This window comes from Zingiber officinale, chromosome 1B, assembly GCF_018446385.1.
Source record: "Zingiber officinale cultivar Zhangliang chromosome 1B, Zo_v1.1, whole genome shotgun sequence".
Lineage (NCBI taxonomy): Eukaryota > Viridiplantae > Streptophyta > Magnoliopsida > Zingiberales > Zingiberaceae > Zingiber > Zingiber officinale.
Window position 1 is genome coordinate 5,494,298 of NC_055986.1, and position 14,415 is coordinate 5,508,712.

Consider the following 14,415-nt stretch of genomic DNA (forward strand, 5'->3'; position numbering starts at 1 on the left):
AGAGAATTTATATGCTGCGGTGCTTATGGTGCGGTGAAAATGCGGCTCCGTCCACGTCAGCTGCGGTGCTGTGAAAGTGAACCAAAGAAATAAGCGCGTGAGAAAAAAAAGCATCGCAGCGAGAGAGAAGCCGCGACCTCAACCCTCGCCGCACCTCTCGCCCTCGCCGCACCTCTCGCCCTCGCCGCGCCTCTCGCCTCTCGCCCTTGCCGTGCCTCTGAGATCTGCTGCAGCTCTCTCTCGCTGCGCCTCTCGCCCTCGCCGTGCCTCTGAGATTTGCTACAACTCTCCCCACCGAGCGTTGCTCTCTCCCTCGCGAAGCTCAGCTTTCTCCATCGCCGAGCTCTGCTCTCTCCATTGCCGAGCGCTGCTCTCTCCCCTCTCCTGCCGCCGCCGCAAGTCCCCTCCTGCCTAAGCAAGGTCTATTGAAGTTATCCTTGGTTAAAGTTTCAGTTGTATTTCGTATCATTTATCCTTGGTTAAGGTTAGATTGCTTTTGAATACAACCATGCTTGTCTTGGCTCAGCTTGGTTTCCATTCCTATGAGCAGGCCTATTGAATTTGCCAATTCAACATTCTGATCTCTTACACACGGGAATCCTTGGTTAAAGTTAGATTGCTTTTGAATACAACCATGCTTGTCTTGGCTCAGCTTGTTTTCCATTCCTAGTTTATTTTACTATGATGTATGCTAAAATTATAGTCATGTTTTAGAGTTGATAATTGCTAGTTGATAAAATTAGATTTATAATGTAATTGACCTACTGTGAGATACTTGGATTAGGAGTTCCATTCCTAGTCATTAACTTGATCAATTGATATTTGTTTTGTCTTTTTTATTCAATTATAAAAATATATAGAGTTGAGACTAATATATCATATAAAAAGTGTTTTACTTACCAGTGATGATATAGTGACTTCTAAATATTAAAAATGTAAGACTACATAGTGTATCACTTTTCATCCTAATAATGTTTTTTCTCATGAGCAACGTGTACTTGATTTGTCACTATGTATGCTTATGCCTATGGAAAGACCTTTAATTTTATGTTTAACTTAGATGATGTTCTGTTAGAATTTGATGCATCTATATCATAATAACTTTTATTGGAAGAGTTTTTATTTATATCATGTTTATAATTTATTTATCTATTGTCAAATAAAATGCGAGAGCGTCCAGAAATGGAAGAAAATAGAGTTGATGATCAGGAATTCATTCCCCAAGTTGCAGATGATCGAAAGCCAAAAATTGGAATGGAATTCTCATCTCTAGAGGATGCATATTCGTTCTATAACCAATATGCACGAGAAGCTGGATTTAGTTCAAGGAATAGCACGAGTAGGAAAAATAAAATGACAAATGAAGTGACATGGAAACAAATTGTATGCTTCAAAGAAGGGCATGCAGATCTAATGCGACACAAGAAACATTCAAACTCTGATCAACAAATAAGGGAAAGACCACGTGGCACAGTTAGAATGGGTTGTAAGGCAAATGTTGCATTTCTCAAAAAATAGATGGGACCGGATTGGGTTATTTGTAACTTTATAGAAGCTCATAATCATCCACTCTCGACTCCATCAAAGGTGCATTTGCTACGCTCACATCGTAGTGTTTCGGCAGCCAAAAAAGCATTGACAAAACAATTTTCAGAGGCCAATGTACCAACTTGTCAACAAATGCATTTATTAGAGATAGAGTATGGAGGCCCTGAATGGGTAGGTTGTACAGAAACTGAAATTAGAAACCTTGAGAGAAATCTAAGGGATGAACAAAAGGGTATTGATGCTGAAACACTTATCGAGTTTTTTTACATCCGAGCAAGAGAAGAATTCAGCTTTTTTCTTTGCCTACGAGACTGATTATGATAACAGATTTAGTAGGTGCTTTTGGGTTGATCATGTATCAAGAAGGGCATATAGTGTATTTGGTGATGCTATTGTATTTGATACAACTTATAACACCAACAAATATGGTTTGATTTTGGCACCATTTGTAGGAGTTAATCATCATCATCAGACAATTCTTTTTGGTTGCGGGTTTCTTAGTGATGAGAAAACTGAGTCTTTTGTTTGGTTGCTTACAAAGTTCTTAGAAGCCATGCCTAAAGGTGCACCAAACATTATCATTACAGATCAGGATCCTGCAATGACAAAAGCTATTGCACAGGTTTTGCCTCAAACAGTGCATCGCTATTGTTTGTGGCACATATTGAACAAATTCCCAGAAAAATTAGACCCTTTGATTTTTCAAAACTATTATCACAGCATAAAGAACGTCATTGCAAATTCTTCAACACCTGATGATTTTGAAAAGTCATGGAAAGAGACTATCAAGGAAGCTAACTTAGAGAAAAATGATTGGTTGTCCTTGATGTATGAATTGCGACACAGATGGGTGCCAGCATATTTTAGTCATGTATTTTCTGCAGGAATGTCAAGTAGCCAAAGATCTGAAGGGTCACATGCATTTTTCAAGAAATATGTCTCAAATAAGAACTCATTAATGGATTTTATCACACGTTTTAATAGAGCACTGAGACACCAAAGACACAATGAGTTAGTTGCGGACCATATCGATATGAATGAGAATCCCAAAGTTAATACAACCTGGCCAATGGAAAGTCAAATGGTTAAGCTGTACACAAAAAAGAAATGGCTCGAATTTCAAAGTGAAATGATCGAGAGTCATAGTTATTATGTGCAACAGACATGTACAGGAGTTGCCTCAGCAGTTTACCACGTGATGAAATTTCAAAGTTCCTCTTCCTCAAAATCAAGAGTGCTCACGCATGACAAACAAAGGGATTACATATCGTGTAGTTGCACCAAATTTGAGTTTGAGGGCATTCCATGTAGACATATGTTAGCTTTTTTTCGTATCAACCAAGTGTTTCATTTGCCTGATATGTATATACTGAAACGATGGACACGATATGCTAAAGTTGAAGCAATATATGCTTTAGGAGAGCAAAATGTCATTGATGATCCAGATTCAGAAAGATATTTGATGTCGAGGCACTCGAGGTTATCCTATAAAGCTTCAGTGTTAGTTGATGATGCATCTTTGAGTAATGAGAGGACAACCTTCTTGGAAGAACAATTTGATTGTATCTACAACAAAATTCAAGAGATGTCCATTAATACAACATGCAGTGATAGAAGTTAAAGAAAAAAATCCATGGATGATACACTTGGTATTATTGATCCTTCTGTAGTGCGAACTAAGGGATGTGGGAAGAGATTAAAATCATCAAAGGAGAAATCAACATCAAATTCTAGGCTTTGTCGTGGATGCGGACATCGAGGAGTGTCACATGACAAGCGTAACTGTCCCAATTTGCAACGAGGGTATGTGTCGATTTAATTTTTTATTTTTATTATATTTTTTCTTACAAACAAACTTATTTGATTATTGTATATGACAATATGTTAATTATCAGATCAATTGAAGATAATAATCATATCAGTCTTGACGACACATATGAACCAGATTTGGGATCTATAGCCGGTACTATCAAAGTTTTAATTTGTTAAATTATAGTGGTTTATTGTTTATTGAGATAATGAAATAAATAAATTATCTTTATTTTGCAGGTTCAAACAACATGAGATAGGATGTTGTAATTATCCATGGTTGGTAATTTATTGAGATAATAAATTGTCTTTAAATTATAGTAAATTGTCTTTACCTAATTGTCTTTCTAACAAAGTATCTATGCATACTATCATACCATGCTTAGTACCCCAATGGTCCACTTGGTTTACATACTATCTTTTTTTTATGTTGTTTCTTGTTGTACATATTTTTACATACTGCTGCCAAATCTCATGTTTTGATTGCCAATGTAACTATAACCAGAAAACTTATGTTGGACAACAACAATTATGAATATTGAATTGTTACTTGGACAACAAAGCTTCAATTGGACGATATGATACCATGTTTTTTACTTGAAATGTTACTTGGACGATATGATGTAATTGATTTGATCAAATGAATTAGAACCATCATCTAATTTTACTGGTTCTCCATTGCACTTCAAATCTGTGCTAATTGATATTGATGGACTGCCAGATCATCAATATATAGTGAACAAGTTGTCAAATGTCAGCAACATCCACATTTTCAAATCTGGTTCTCCATTGCACTTCAAAAAGACTTTTTTGTATTGATTATTTTGAACTTTTTCATTGAATTTATTGTGGCATAATTTTATCTAACGGCATATGCATATTGCTATATTCATGTCTAGTAATTGCTTAGTCTTATTTAGTCTTAAGTATTTTCTAATGGATGTAGGTTGACAATGGTTACTGCAAGGATGGAAAGGATGCATCACTCATGTCCTCTCATTATGGATGCAATAATAATATTCTTCAAATGTAGTTTGCCTTGGTTGTGGTTGAAAGTTACTTGATCCGGATGCAACTGACGGGAGCTAAATTTCACAAGCAAAGTTTACTAATGTAGCAAAGGATTGATGTTGCATTCCATAGCTCTCCTGCACTTAGTTATCGTACTAGATGATGTGTTATTCCTAGTTAGGTCATGTATTGTATTACAGTTGTTCAGACTTTTTGCTGTACTAATTTGGTGTCTTGTAAATTCTGTTTCTTTAGTGAAGACAAGTAATTCTAAATTAAGATTGATGGGAAGATACTTTTGTTTTGTTACAAGATTATTGATTTCAAACTCACATGCTGTATAGATTTCGAGTAATATTGCACCAAACATGACTAAGTTTGTAAAGGTGTAAAGATCAAATTTTGCCTTCTCCATTTGCATTGCCGGGCCATTGGACAAAAATGAACAACATTTTTAGAATGTTAAGCTGTTGTCAGGTGAGTCATCAAAGTTTTTTATTTATATTTTTTCTCTTTTTATTTGGTCAAAAGGGACTTAAAATGATGCTAGTCAATGGCCAATGACCAATCTTGATGCTAGTCTTCGAAAAGGCTCATCATATTCTGAATGTTTTACAAAATGTTAACTGAGAGGTTCTAAAACTAACAGACATTGGATCGGTCTGTTGACCGATCCAGCGATACTCTGGTTGTCTGGATCGGTCGGCAGACCGATCCAGTTTCTGTGGGTTATCTGATCGGTCCACAGACCGATCAGGAATCACACAGAAAGTTTCTGTGGGTTATCTGATCGGTCTACAGACCGATCAGAAAGAAGCGGTGGGATGCGCTGGGACTCAAAGCGCTAGGGGGGATCGGTCTGTGGACCGATCCACCCATAGGCTGATCGGTCCACAGACCGATCAGACACTTCCCAGACCGATCGTCCTGATCGGTCCAGAGAGCTAACAAACTAATAAATAAAGCGCTAGGGGGATCGGTCTGTGGATCGATCCACCCATAGGCTGATCGGTCCACAGACCGATCAGACACTTCCCAGACCGATCGTCCTGATCGGTCCAGAGAGCTAACAAACTAATAAATGATGTCGAAGTAGGAAAGAACTGATCACCTCATTCTTTCCAACAAATGTAATGGGTTCTAAACCTGCAACAAGAGGGACTCTAATTGTACAAGATTAAATGTTAAATTACCATGCAGAAGTACGTCAAATACATTGATTCAACTCTGTCAAATACATTGACTCAACTAATAAAAAAAGTCTACTATCAAATACATTCATCCAATTAAATAAAAAAGTCTACCATAAATTACATTCATCCAACTAAATAAAGAAGTCTACCGATTAATCACTAATATTAACAGAGTCAAATTTTTTTTTAATCTCTTCACACATCTCGGCGATCTTAGCTGCATTACGACGATATTCATCAGCTAAATCTAGCTGGCTTTTTATCAACTTCGCTAGTTCTTCAGTCTGCTTCATTTTTTCACCAGAACTTGAGGATGGAGTTGAAGTTGAACCCAAAGTTGAGCTTGAACATTTTTGGACAGTAGGGGCAAAGAAACCATGTTGTCTCTCCTTGTATGAATTAAAAGCTCTTAATGCTTCCTCTTTACTCAGATATGAGCTATGCAATGCACCGCTATATCTGTTAACTTGAGTATGCGTTTCTTCTCAACTATCATAAACACCGGGATTCCGTCCAATAAAAACTACATATGTTTTTCCCTACATTACAATTAATAAACATTTCAAAAATAAATGCTAATCTTATAATACATATTTTGAAATTCAAATAGGAAGAAAAAATCAAATCAAATGGCTAACCATTTGAGTAATGAAATCCAGCTACGGCATCAACCTATTTAATTCAATATAAAAGTTAAAATTCCATGAATCAAACATATTGCAAACAATAGAGAATTACATAATCCAAATATAATTTCCATCTGATTCTGTTAAGTGTTCCATCTATCTTAACCTACTTGAACATTATTCATTGCACTTGTAATAACTTTGTCAAGTAACCAACACATGCACACTTGAGAAATCATATTAGTAACCACACAATATAGTCTGTCTTAAATTTTTAACCAAACATCAAGACTAGTTAGTTGAAATCGACCACTTGTGTGTGATTGTATCAAAGATCATCCTAATTTCTTAGTTTCTCCAAGTATCACTTAATTGATCGAACTCGACCACTTAGGAAACAATTGCACCAACATGTATAATCTTCCTTGAGTAGTATAAGGATTCTATCTATACCAATTTTGAAAAATTATTATTCAGACATTGTGCTAAGTGTCAAGAATGGTGAACCAAATCCTTGGAAGAACGTGGAGTTGAATTTTTATTTCTCCTGTTTCTGCATATGTACTCCAAAATATATGCTTGGTAAGAGGTGATATTTTAATGAAACTGATTGTGAAGGTGAAACTTGTAATGTGTGTAATGAACCTTGTTTGATACTATCCATTGAAGTGGAGGCTAATGTTAGTTAATAAGGATGTCAACAACTATGTGGAAAGAGTTTATTATCTGGTAATTAATGGACCTTGTTCAAGGAAAAGAGGAGAGGACCTGTCGCCGCTTCTGCTAGGGCTCGCGGCAGAATAGAACCTGTCGCCGAAGAGAGGGATAACTCGGCGCTTCTGCTGGAGGGGACTCGCGGCAACGGCATGAGAGGGGAGAGAGCGAGAGGCACGGCGAGGGCGAGAGGCGCAGCTGGGGAGAGCTGCAGCAGATCTCAGAGGCACGGCGAGGGCGAGAGGCGCAGCGAGAGAGAGCTGCGGCAGATCTCAGAGGCACGGCAAGGGCGAGAGGCGAGAGGCGCGGCGAGGGAGATCAGAGGCGCGGCGAGGACGAGAGGTGCGGCGAGGGAGAGAGCAGAGGCGCGGCGAGGGCGAGAGGTGCGGCGAGGGTTGAGGTCGCGGCTTCTCTCTCGCTGCGATGTTTTTTTTTTTTTTTCTCACGCGCTTATTTCTTTGGTTCACTTTCACGGCACCGCAGCTGACGTGGACGGAGCCGCATTTTCGCCGCACCATAAGCACCGCAGCATATAAATTATATATATATATATATATAAAAGAAAATAAAAATTATTAGGATCGGTCGTACAACCCGAGTAATATATATATATATATATAAATAAAAGAAAATAAAAATTATTAGGATCGGTCGTGCAACCCGAGTAAGATTAATCCGAACCCGAGTTATCATTCAGGGTCGGTACCATAAATCATGCGAGGCGACTGGGGAAGTTAAATCGTAGCTCTCCGTCTCAGATCTTCAAAACCCTAATTTCCCATTTCGTAGCGCCGCAAATGGGGAGGAAGCGAAAACCAGCGGTCCAGAATCCAAAATCCTACTATTCATCCGACGAGGAGGAGGAGGAGGAAGAGGAAGAAGAAGAGGTTGAAGAAATCGAGGAGGAAGAGGGGGAAGAGGAGGAAGAAGAAGAAGATCCTGAAGAAGAGGAAGAGGAAGAAGAAGAGGAAGAGGAAGCAGCAGAAGAAGAAGCAGCAGTGGCCGGAAACGTAAAATTAGAGACGACTGTGAAACTCACAAAAGACGAGGTAGAAGTGAAAGAGGAAATCGATCCCGACGACCGCGAGTCTATCCGACGTCTTCTCGAGCCCTTCGGCAAGGACCAGCTGGTCGAGCTCCTCAAGGAAGCCGCGCTACGCAACCCTTCCCTTTTGTCGCGCATCACTACCGTTTCCGAATCTGACCCCGCCCAGCGCAAGCTCTTTGTTTACGGTCTCGGCTGGGATGTCACCTCCGAAACCCTCAACGCAGTGTTCTCTACTTACGGTGACATCGAGGAGTGCAGGGTTCCCACTGACCGCAATACTGGCCGCTGCAAAGGCTACGCCTTTATCCTTTTCCGCACCCGAGCTGCCGCTCAAAAGGCCCTTTGTGAACCACAGAAGAAGATTGGTAACCGTATGGCAACCTGCCAGCTTTCTTCATTTGGTCCCCCTGGCGCTCACGGTCCTGTTGTTGAGCCCACTGGCCGTAAGATTTTTGTTAACAACATCGGCGACCATGTAAATCCTGAGCGTTTGCGTGCCTTCTTTGCCAAGTACGGGGAGCTTGAGGATGGTCCGATTGGGTATGACAAGACAACGGGGAAGCTTCGCGGGTTTGCATTCTTTGTCTACAAGACGCAGGAGGGGTGCAAGAATGCCCTGGAGGAGCAAAGGAAGTATTTTGATGGGTGCGAGTTGAACTGCCAGAGGGCTGTCGAGGGGATGAAACCGAAGAGCCAGGCAACAGAAGTTTCCTTGCCTGCGGGGTTACCATCAAATGACCATTCTTTGACTTACGCCTCACAGTCAATGATGGGTCTCAATCCAGTAATCGGGTTGGTAGGGCAGAGTCTGAATCCAGCAGTGGGACTGTTAGGGCAGAATGTTGGGGTTGCAGGAGTGTCATCGTCTTTGAACAGGAGTGGCACGACTCCACCATATGGAGCAGGATTAGGCCTTAGCGGAAGTGGGTTGGGGGTTAACAGCTTCAGTCCCAGTGTGATTGGCAACTATCAATCACAAGCAGCTTTGCAAGGCTTGGGAACCTACCATAGCAATTATTTGCCTTCGTCAACCAGGACAAATTCACAATCTGGCTTACCCCCGTACTTTGGGCGCTAGGTAAGATAATCTATAGCCTCTGTGAACTGAATATGGCATTGTCTTGATCTGTGGTTTTACTAAGAGTTCATACTTTAATTGTTGATTGTGGAAAAAGATACTATCTGATGTCTACATGCCATTGATTAATTGACATGTGATTACGATATTATTAGTATTTTCATCAACAAGATTTCAGGAAAGTGATTTTACCAGTTTTATGGCAGCTCAGATCGCTAAAGTATGAGCAATTAAAAATGCTGATATTAGGGCTTATCAACAAAGAGGAAAGGAAAGGGTAATTTGCTCTACAATATTTAGATTTAAACTTAACCAACCAAAACTTCTTGCGCAGGGAACAATATCTGTATCTTTAAAATTAGAGATATTATTAATATTAAGATGCATAGACGGGCAGGTCCATAGTTAGAGATCATGTTTTTGATTAGGATATATAATGCTTTGGTTTATTGTATTTCTCAGAGCATATTCTATGGCACCATGTACAAACATAAATATTTGGTTAGAAACATTGTCTGTACAGGTCTTTGTTGCTATTATTATTATTATCATTATCATTATTTAAACTTTTGCTTCCCCTCACCCCTCCCTCACATAAGGTAACTCAACTCTTACATGCATGAGATTTGTATCACATGATTTAACCTAGATACTAACGACTGTGATTTGTAGCACATGAATATATATTCTTCTAATCTAAATATTCATAATGGTTGGGTTAATTTTTTTTGAACCGTATTCTTTGTGACCATGTCTTGTTGAACATAATTCTTGGGTTAGGGATATAAATTGTTTATGTTTGGCATCATTATACTATTTTATTCTTGAACATTTATTGATTGTAATGTAATTCTAATATACATCAAGTTTGAATAACTATTTGTTTAACTTGGAGTGCCAAGCATGATTTGTCATGTGAGTCAGAGATATTAATTATCTTAATTACCCTTGGGTTTAGTTTGTGGGTTTCCCACAAAACATTTTAGAGACCATTGTGGTCGAACATGAAATATTGTGCAAGCAGGGCCAAGCACTCAATTATACTATCGCTATGTTCTGTGTGTCTTACTTGCATGAAATGCAAATAACTTTTTGTATCTCTAGTCCCGTAAATTTTGTCTAATATAAGGTAGCTACTTATGTTGTTTGATTTAGTGTAAGAACAATTATTGGAGCAATTATGATTGTAAGAACAATTTTGACTGTAAGTATATGGGTTTGTTTCTTAAATCTTTTTAACTATTTTAATCTCTCCCTCGCTTTTCTCCCTTTTCTTATTTCGTGTAAGAACAAACCCTTCTTTCTCCTTTTCTCTCTATCCCTCCCTAATTCTCCTCCTTTCTTTTTAAATTATTTCTCTCATATTTTTCTCTTTTCTTTCTCTCTTTTGCTCTTGCTTTCTCCCCTACCTCATTTTCTTTTCCTTCTTCCTCTCCCACTCTTATATCATATTGTGGACAGTTGTGGTAAAGGTTGCAACTCTGCAAGGTCTAAAGTGGTTAAGTGAGAAAAGCAGTTTGAAATCAAAAACTTCATGAGGCTGTTTTTGCTCTTAGTGCTGGCTACATTGCAATTGGTGGATGAGGAGAAATGTTGGAGAGACGGAATAGAGGAGAGGAAGTAAATTGAGAGAAGTACTAATAATTTGGGGGGTTAGCTGCCTCTGTCAGTTTAATTGGATGGAGCATCAAATTAAGTATTCATTATGGTTCATCCACGTTATTGCAATAAAAAAAATTGTACTCAATTTCACCATAACTTTTTGCCAGTTAGATATGGTCCTTTTATGAGTTTATTGCTTAAGTAAATAGGTTAGGCAACCATAAATGTCATTTTATGAATTATTAGCTTTTTTGTATAACACGCTTAACAATCAGCTTGCCCTATTGAATGTAGAATCTTTTTAGTTGAACCTTATAAGTCAGTTCCATTGTTTGGATGATGTTACTTCATCTTCCATTTTCATTATCTTTTTCGTCAGAAGTAAATAAACCAACCCATCTACATTTTCTCTCTCTTTCATCCGGATTAATAGTGAAAAACAATCCATCTCCATTTCCTTCATTAATTTAGAGAAGGAAATAATGTTAGTAACTTGATCATCCAATATTATGCATTCTGGTAAAACAGTGACAACACAACAAGAGTGTTTTATTGTAAACTTTTATTCAGATCAATACAATTTTGCACATTGGTGAGTAGCTTTCACCACACATATAGCAAAACTAATATATTATGCCTCAAAATTATGGTCCTCTGTGGTTTCTATTACTGCCGTCGAGTGTAAGCTAAGTGTTGATGTAGCATTGATATTATTACATTTTTTTTTAAAAAAAAATGTAGTTTAAGTTGATGGCTCATATTGCTATTTGGTTATGAAAAACCTCGTTTCTTTTTCTTTGTCATTTTGGAGGATCATCTAAGCTAACCTTTCCCTCTACAATGCAGGTTCCTTGGCCTACAATGAAGTGTTCTCCTCAGCTGAGTATGGATTAAACTGATGAGTTGAAAGGTAGAATACTTACGGGGTTGTTTCTCAAAATAATGTTTGCCCTTTCATAGTCACCGATATCTGCAGCTCTGGCATCGTTTATACTATTGCTAGGTTTTGAACTTGGCAAGGTTTGAACTGTTGATGTAGTTGGATTCGCTTGCATATATCAGATAGACATTTTAATTTTGCTACGTTGTTGATATCTACCTGATAAATCGATTAGCTCACTCCTATTTTTTACTTACCAAAAATAAGTCTTTTTTTCAACTCTACTCTGGAGTTCTATTGATATCATGATGCATTCCAGTTTTAGTTTTTGCTGGAAAATGTGTTCCAGAAAATAAATATTTGTCTAATTTTATCTCCACTTACGAAAGAGACTCCCTCTCATTGTCTGCTAGGAAACATCAACGGGCTTTTGTACAATGCTACCAGTATTTCAAAATACAAATTGTATTTTGTAATAAGATTAAGAAATATTTGTATTTATTTTATTTTGGTATTTGAAATCATAAAATTCTTCAACTCAAATATCTTAAAGGTAAATATGAGGCCATTTTAATTTCTACCTGGTAAATGAGTCTTATTCAGGTTAGTAAAAAACATAACTTTAAAATAGAAAATTAATTAAGCAATTCAAAAAAAAATATTTTTAAAAAAATGATTTAATTGGTGTTAATTTAGTCGTTTATGAATATTAAATTTTGTCTCTGATAATTCTATCTCCAATTGAGTCTTATAAATCAACTTTTATTCAGTCTTTGATAGGTTTTGTTTGAACCACATTTTTATCATATCGATCAGTCTAAAATTTTAATTTATTAATTTTTTTATATGTTATAAATTTTATACCATTTATATTTAAATTTTGATATTAATATGGTATAATAAATTATTAAATTATACCAAATTTTTATATTAAAACTATCACAGTAAAGAAACTTACAAAAGTTTAAAAACCTTTAAATGTACTGATGAATTTGAGGTTTCACGTAAAGCTGTGATAAACTTCTAATTAACTCTGCTAAGCAAAAAGGTCGAGGTTAAGTAGGAAAAGGACCCAATTTCTTTTGACAATAATGATGAAAACAAGTCAATAGCATTACAATCAGCATTGTCAATAGCACAACAAAACAGTTAGTCATAACAATCAGCAAGATGTCACATCAGTACAATCAGTGTGCAGGCCTGTTGTCAATATGTTAGGAATCAGTGATGGTGAATCAAAACTTGTGAGAGGAATGTTTTCCCTGCCTTGCAAAGCTTCTCTAAGAATTAAAATATTCTATCACTTGCATATATTTCTATGGAAGGGAACTTAGCATAACTATAAAATTATTACTCTGTGATCAAAAAAATCACGAATTTGAATCATAAACACAGCTTTAGATCTTCATGCATCGATCTGTCCTTTTGCATATATTTGTATCTACATCTATACTTTAAAAGAAAAAGTAAAAGCAATGGACCAGAGAAGGATTCAACAGGCAACAATCAGAATCATCATTAGAGAAAAAACATTAAGCTGAGAGAAAAATCACTATCCTAATGGTGCTGCAAATTCAATAGACAACCTAAGCAGTTTATAGAAATGTGAAGCTTCTCGCTCTGCTTTATTGATCCATCCCAACTAGCATTTCTCATTATTGAAAAAAGCAACACCTCTACCTTCCTTGATATGCCAAGATCAGTTCTTTCTTCTAACACTATCTTACCAACAACTATCGAGAAGAAAAAAACACGAGATAACCCTTACTTACCTTGCGCTCATTCATTAATCATCGCCGTTCTCAGGAATTGTAGCTTTGTCACTGACCAACTTCTCCTTGATTTCTTCTACCGCCTCTGCATCTGCAGTCGCCTTCTGAGACCCGGTAATCCTTGCAAGCATAACAAAAGACATTCCTCCAAGCAGATTGTTCAAACACCTAAGCACCACCACTGATGCCTTGAAAGCAGATGAAGGCAATGCCTTCTCCATTGCGTACTCGATCCCATTAAGGGTCTGGTACCGGAAATTACTGCTCAATCCCATGTGCAGCGACCAGGTCAGCGCATTCAACACGGTCGGCGGGGGCTTGTTAGGTGGCTCAAACCCTGAATCCATCTTCTTGCGTAGAGCGATCAGCCCATTTGAGATCGCCGTCCCTGCAAGGCCCGCAGCGAAGCCGACAGCGGCAAAGGTGACACCTTTATAGACAAAGGTGCCCATACGGGAGATTAGGGAATAAGACCCCGGCTCAAACATGTGGCTGGCGGGGCAGGTGGCAAATAAGCCAGGTAGAGCAGAGGCGCTGGCCGAGGAGGCGGCCGTGGGCGCCAAGAGGTACATGAGGACGAAGTTGACGATGGATCCGACAACGAGGGTGCAAAATACGAAGTCGAGCTCGTCGAGACCAAAGTTGGGTCGGGAGGCCATGTCGCCGAGGACGCACGCAGTGACGCCGACAACCTCCTCCATGAGGACCTTGAAGGGGAACTGAGGATCGGCGGCAACTCTAGATCGCCACCCCTCTAGGAAGACACCCAGAGGACCTCCCAGATCTGACGAGGCGGGCTCATCGCGGTTGCGATCATCGTCCGAATCACCATCTCCGCCGCGACCGTAGTTACCGGGTCCATCTGGTGGAAAGGCAGGGCCTCCGCCCGATCGGTCAGGGGAGGTAAAGGATCGGTTAGGATTCGCATAGCGAGCGATGAGAAGCGGGAAGGAGCCGGTGGAGAGAGGGCGGGGGGAGGGATGAAGGGAGGGGGAAGGATCGCGGCTGAGGTTTGCACCTCTCGTTACACGGCGGGTTCCGGTGCGGATCGGAAGCGATGAGAAGCGGAGAAACGAGGCGTCGGCGGCCATGGCAGTTCTCAGGCGAGGGCGGGCGAAGGTATCTCGGTATTAA

General features: G+C 38.9%; 2 protein-coding genes across 2 annotated transcripts; one reads left to right on the forward strand and one right to left on the reverse strand.

Moving 5' to 3' along the window:
* The first annotated feature begins 7,607 nt into the window (after positions 1 to 7,607).
* On the forward strand, positions 7,608 to 11,712 carry LOC122047937 (RNA-binding protein P-like). Its single transcript, XM_042609476.1, has 2 exons — positions 7,608 to 9,027; positions 11,476 to 11,712. Exon 1 carries the CDS (start codon positions 7,699 to 7,701, stop codon positions 9,025 to 9,027), a length of 1,329 nt encoding a protein of 442 aa, XP_042465410.1. The 5' UTR covers positions 7,608 to 7,698; the 3' UTR covers positions 11,476 to 11,712.
* Positions 11,713 to 13,103: 1,391 nt separating this feature from the next.
* On the reverse strand, positions 13,104 to 14,415 carry LOC122047945 (protein RETICULATA-RELATED 3, chloroplastic-like). The gene has a single exon (XM_042609485.1). It carries the CDS (start codon positions 14,370 to 14,372, stop codon positions 13,296 to 13,298), a length of 1,077 nt encoding a protein of 358 aa, XP_042465419.1. The 5' UTR covers positions 14,373 to 14,415; the 3' UTR covers positions 13,104 to 13,295.